This window comes from Watersipora subatra, chromosome 3 (assembly GCF_963576615.1).
Source record: "Watersipora subatra chromosome 3, tzWatSuba1.1, whole genome shotgun sequence".
NCBI lineage: Eukaryota > Metazoa > Bryozoa > Gymnolaemata > Cheilostomatida > Watersiporidae > Watersipora > Watersipora subatra.
Window position 1 is genome coordinate 67,596,839 of NC_088710.1, and position 6,374 is coordinate 67,603,212.

At 37.2% G+C, this 6,374-nt stretch overlaps 1 protein-coding gene across 1 annotated transcript; it reads left to right on the forward strand.

Moving 5' to 3' along the window:
• The first annotated feature begins 192 nt into the window (after positions 1-192).
• LOC137390911 (uncharacterized protein C7orf57 homolog) lies at positions 193-3,235 on the forward strand. The gene is made up of 8 exons (XM_068077227.1): positions 193-223; positions 426-563; positions 749-908; positions 1,000-1,124; positions 1,229-1,367; positions 1,701-1,813; positions 2,042-2,228; positions 2,878-3,235. The coding sequence occupies exons 1-8, from the start codon at positions 193-195 to the stop codon at positions 2,930-2,932; spliced, it is 948 nt and encodes a 315-aa protein (XP_067933328.1). The 3' UTR covers positions 2,933-3,235.
• Positions 3,236-6,374: the final 3,139 nt, after the last annotated feature.

The window sequence follows — 6,374 nt, forward strand, 5'->3', positions numbered from 1 at the left end:
CGTGGTACGTCACAGATTCTAGACTTCGATCGTAGGCTATGTTGCTACGCGATCACTAAACAAACAATGCCAAACCTTCGATAAAACCTAACGCATCAAACTCTGTTCGGCATTGACTGTAAAACCAAGGAAAGCGAAATATATCAAAGTATTACCACTCTCACATCAAAGAACAAAACACGTTGAACCGAAATGGCTGTTTCAAAAAACTTAGCTGAAATAGGCAAGTACCTGTTGTTGATGTTATATTGTATTGTGAATATTTTGTACTTTTTAATAAATAGTGTCGTCAGCTCACTTCAATTCCCGGTAAGAATGTAGTTGGTCGCTAACTGTCAGCCGAAAACAATTTAATCACACTGATTTTTATTTCTCGTAGGCTGCTTCTAATCATTTTAATAATAAGCTATTTCATTGCTATACAGGATGGTTTTACCATGCTCCAGAGCCTCCTAAACGAGGTACTTCTCATGAGACACCTTTGGCGTCCCAAATTCCTGGCTTGAATGACTTGTCTTCCATTCCACATGATGATGCACCAAGACCACTTTTTCGAGACACAGGTAATGCTTTTATTACTATTATAGTCATTACAATATTCTGTAAGGAATTATACTAGCAAACGTTCTAAAGCTTCTAAACTATTGTCTCTACAATAGCTAAACATTAGTCATGCTAAATATGGACAAGAAAGCAAACCAATATTGTAAAGTAAAACAAAGTTTTAATATTGAGTTTACCATTTTAGACACAAAGTATATTCGCATGGCAAAAATGGGAGGACGAGAAGATTTGCTCAGACACAGAGACCCTAAACCAAAGAAAAAAGAAGCTGTTGCTTACCCTAGAAGTGACTGGTACTACTTGGAAGATAACAAGCTAGAAAATGATAGTGTTGAGCCTAACAAGTAAGAATAATTTAAAAACTAAGCTGAAACGTCCAACAATTTTTCCTACCAATAACGAAACGTTTGTACCTCTCTATTATTCTTTTTGCAGACCATGGGAATTCCGGCTGCCGGAGTATATGGTGCATGATGAGCACAGACCATTTGGAGATAACTATGACTACAGAAATGATCCAGAAGGATTAATATATTGGAAAAAAGGACGAGTTGCACCAGGTATAAAAACTTAGCCTGCGCACTCCAGTAACAATACTTGGCAACTATTGCAAGTTGGTAGTATTGTCTCACTGATAGGTTAACCACATTTTTCCATGTTTTAGGCGCACCAGAAATCAAACACGTATCTAGAGGCCAGTCTACCCACCAACCAATGACTACTCCAACAGGTCCAGCATTTATTGCTAAGCCGCAATCTGGTAGAAACCAAGAGTCAGAAAAAACAGCTAGATATCCAGATGTGTAAGTTTACCTCCCTTGTGTTAGCTGTTCTTTCTCACTCACTAAGCTTCCGTTAGGCGTCAGTCAGTGTATGAACTGATTTGCATAAGTTTGATTGACAGTCAGAGCGATTTAATGTAATATGCCCTTGTCACCATCAGCAGTTTTTTTAAGTATTCAACTTCAACTCGTTGTTTAGAAGTCAGGCGATCACCGAGCTCTTATAACACCTTGTATTGGAATTATTAGTGATGCTCCAACTCACTGATAATTTCTAGCTATTTGGGTTTTTTTTAAAACTAGGATTACGCATACTACACAAGTGTGTATCTTAACTGCGTTACCATTCCACAGGCCTCCAATGTATGACAGAGATGGCCGACCCGCTATGAACAAACTGTTGGCCTACGGATATGCAAATGAATGGCAAACACCAAGCAATGAGTGGCATGAGAAATGCAGATCATGTAAGTGACAATTAAAAACAAAGATTACTTTAAAATGTGAATGTATTGTTTTGCGTTTTTTGTTTGAATGAGACTAAATGAGCTTTTTCGCCACTGCTAAAGAGATATGATATCTGATCAGATATCATCGTTTACATAAAACATTTGAAGTTTGCAAACCATCTGCTATCCTTAAGCTGTCACAAAGTCCAGCTTAGAACGCCAAATCATATGGTACTTTGCTTACAGTGGAAGATGAAGAGCGCAATGCCAGGGTAGCACATCTGTCAAAACCATCTAGATCAGCAAAAACTACGAACAAAAACATGATGTGGAACGACCTGAAAAACCGACAAACACAGCCAACAAACGCGTCCCGCCGAGTCATGTCGAACACGGGTGTTCAGGGAGACAAACCGCTTTTCAAAATATCTAAGTAAGTATCTGTGTTTAGAGCCCAATAATGGCACATATCATCAAACTAGCGGAATGTCCGGCATTGAACGGGTGTTAGAAATCAGCTGATAAACAGTGACAGGTCATGCAGTGTTCTGCCACTTACCATTAGCCTGGCACATTGCCAATGGCTAATTTGAGTAAGCTAGTAAACTATTGCTAAACTTACTGGTAAGATCTGTGAGAGCAAGCTTTAATTATGTTGCGTAACGCATAAGGCTATGCGTATTTTCACCCAGATATCAACTCAAATCGCCCAATGATTCCATCAATCTCGTGTAGCTCAATGGATTAGAATATTGCTTGGAAAACGGAGATGGTTCCGCGATCAAATCTTCTGTGATATAGATTCTTCATTCCAAGATTTTAATAGCTATAGCTGGACACAAAGAACCACACACAAACTTTGAGGTTTATATATAGCATTCTGAACCTAGCAACAACAGAACTAGGTTGCAGTCGGTAAAATACATTAAGGATAAACGAATATAATATATTATTACTGCAAAAGAGATTACTAGCTCCCATATATGTATATTGTTTAATTATACAATTGATATTAATTTCTAAAGCTCTGCTCTGTGACCTTAGGTTATTCGTTGTTTATTGTCAAAAATCTTTTGTTTCAGATTTGAAAATGTTGGTGCAAGGGTAAACTCCCATCACGTTTTACCACCGATATAATGAGGAGAATTTAAGACAAGGTGATCTCATATCTGCAATTAGCATCTAAGCCCTCATTTTGTACATATTACATAACATCAATAGATTATTAGGGCAAAAGGTCTTCCCGATTATTTGCTTTCAACAGATTTTTTTCTTGTTTTAGAAATCTATGACTATGACGAAGCTTTTTGTAAATATTTAAATTAAACAAGCGTGTGTTCTTTTAGGTGCATATGATTTTCTGTTGAGAGGTCTATTTCATGTCTCAAATAACTAATACTTGTAGAACATTATAATAAATATATATTGTTGCAATCCCAATTGATAGTCAATATACTGCTGTTGTATTCTAACAAATAATCTATATGCAAAGAGAAACATTGTTAGCATGTAAAGAATCTATTGAGCTGTTCTTATTACTCGGAGCATCCACTACTCGGCTAAAGAGAAATCTCATACAAATATAGATGGTCTAGTCACTCTAGTGTATAGTCATATAATGTGCCTTCTCATCTTTTAAACAACACTAGAAGACCACACAAGATAAAGTTAAACTCTCTTAAAAAAGGGAAAACATTCGTTTACAGTTTTTTGTGATTTCTCTAACTGATTTCAAGTACACGTATAATGACACAGAAGCTCCTAACAATGCACAAGTTAATAGTCCAATAAAAACAGGTATTTTTAGGTTGCAGTATAATAAGTTTTTGTGGGTCTAAACTTGGGAAGAGGCTCTTCAAATGGTAAGTTTTGCAACAGTGGGCTGAGTTGACCAAAACTCAATTCATAATTACCATGTACTTGCCATATACATTTATGGCGCAGGAAGCTTGATTTACTTTCTGAGCCAAAACAAATACAACTAAAAACACTTCTGTGACAAACAACAAAATTCCCGAGCTATCAGAATTAGAGTTAATCCTTTTTTAAAACTTGCTGGAAAAGGAAAGAAAGCAGCTCGACTGTATTTATAATAAAAGTCTGTAGTTTATAATAAATAATGTAAAACCCCTATTTGAACACCATGATACTCTACTTTTCAATTTTTCTCCTATAGTGGCCTCTATTAGAGATGATGTTCAAATTTAGGGTGGTGTTGTATTTTTCAAATACATGTAACTCGTCAGAATTTTGGGAAGTTGAACTTAACCCTTTTATGGGTGAAGCGAATCTCGCCTATATTTTGCACTTCCTTTGCGTGGAGTGACATTAACCCTTTTGGTTGTAAGAAATATGTTAAAACTTACCTCCAACTTGTCGTAGATCTTTAAGTAAATATGCATTGAGAAACTGAAAAATATTTTGATCAATTGATATCTATTGCTTGCAATTAATCTATTTCTAATTAGTCTATAGTTTGCTTGGTTGCAATCTGATAGAACTTTAAATTTTTTATTTCATTCTAAATTTGAAGGCATATTTTTATTTTATATCTATATTTAACAATGTTGCATAAGAGTTCATTGCACTCATTGATATGTTTGCTACAGTTTGCAGCCAAAACTTGTCTTTTATGTGCATTAGGAGAAGAGTTACGAGCGTCCATCTACTGTAAGCTGAGTTTAGACAATCGCAATGATGTTATAAAATAATATGCCTTAAATCTGCAAATCTATAAGTTATATAATAGTAATCTACCAAAAACCACCAATATATATTCAAGAACAAGTGATATGTATTTGTAACTTAACTACTTCTACCCATAGTCAAGAGAAAGCAGACACGAAATGAATAACAGAAAAAACAAGACATATTTTACACCAGATAAAACTTGCCGTACAACTCACTCTACACTCATCACCTCGGACACCTTGAATTAGTAGCGAGTAAATCCATTGCTGCTTCTACTGTTTGAGTGCTTGTCTTATTAGATTACTCCACTCTGTTAAGGATGGACCTACAAGGAAGAACTGTGAATCTTTCAGAATAGTAATTTACGTTTGGTCTAACATAGGGTAACATAGCGACCAGAGTGTAAATAGAAGGGCTAGCATAAGGTAACATGGAGATCACATAGCAAATAGAAGAAGGACTAGCATAGGGTAACATGGAGACCACAGAGCGAATAGAAGAAGGGCTAACATAGGATAACATGGAGACCACTGAGCGAATAAAAGAAGGGCTAGCATAGAGTAACATGGAGACCACAGAGCGAATAGAAGAAGGGCTAACATAGGATAACATGGAGACCACTGAGCGAATAGAAGAAGGGCTAGCATAGAGTAACATGGAGACCACAGAGCGAATAGAAGAAGGGCTAGCATAGGGTAACATGGAGACCACTGAGCGAATAAAAGAATGGCTAGCATAGAGTAACATGGAGACCACAGAGCGAATAGAAGAAGGGCTAACATAGGATAACATGGAGACCACTAAGCGAATAAAAGAAGGGCTAACATAGAGTAACATGGAGACCAATGAGCGAATAAAAGAAGGGCTAGCATAGTGTAACATGGAGACCACTGAGCGAATAGAAGAAGGGCTAACATAGAATAACATGGAGACCACTGAGCGAATAAAAGAAGGGCTAGCATAGAGTAACATGGAGACCACTGAGCGAATAAAAGAAGGGCTAGCATAGAGTAACATGGAGACCACAGAGCGAATATAAGAAGGGGTAACATAGAGTAAAATGGAGACCACAGAGAAAATAGAAAAAGGGCTAACATAGGGTAACATGGAGACCACTGAGCGAATAGAAGAAGGGCTAACATAGGATAACATGGAGACCACTGAGCGAATAAAAGAAGGGCTAGCATAGAGTAACATGGAGACCACAGAGCGAATAGAAGAAGGGGTAACATAGGGTAACATGGAGACCACAGAGAAAATAGAAAAAGGGCTAACATAGGGTAACATGGAGACCACTGAGCGAATAGAAGAAGGGCTAACATAGGGTAACATGGAGACCACTGAGCGAATAGAAGAAGGGCTAACATAGGGTAACATGGAGATCACTGAGCGAATAGAAGAAGGGCTAGCATAGGGTAACATGGAGACCAGAGTACAAATAGAAGGGCTAAGATAGGGTAACATGGAGACCAGAACACAAATAGGCAAAGGGCTGTAGCTAAAATTATTTAGGATTTGCTATTTGATATGCTTCAGACAAAACCCAAAATGTAGAAAGCTTCAAGTGTTTGGGTTGTTCATATTGTTCATATTTATTACTAGTAGGCAACCAAGAATACATTCGTAATAAGTTTAATCTATGCGCTGCTACCAACAATCAGCTACTGCTTCAGCACGGCGAGTCAACAATCAAAATCAAACAGTTATTTTGTGATCAGATAGACAAGATGTGTCTCACAATCTCTCTGCTAAACACGCTGTCGTGCTTAATCTTTGGCTTGAATATTATATCTTGGTCAGCCATTTATGCAGCTCTCTGTATAATTGGTCAACTCTGTCTAGTTGGAATTGTCCTCTCACTTCCTGTTCTTATATTAAGGTGAGTGTT

What these genes read in the sequence shown, in the direction of transcription:
- LOC137390911 (XM_068077227.1), top strand. Translation starts at nt 193, where the DNA reads ATGGCTGTTTCAAAAAACTTAGCTGAAATAG. An exon ending in AAAAGGACGAGTTGCACCAG is followed by an intron (nt 1,125 to 1,228) that starts GTATAAAAACTT and finishes TCCATGTTTTAG; the next exon opens with GCGCACCAGAAATCAAACAC. An exon ending in CCGCTTTTCAAAATATCTAA is followed by an intron (nt 2,229 to 2,877) that starts GTAAGTATCTGT and finishes CTTTTGTTTCAG; the next exon opens with ATTTGAAAATGTTGGTGCAA.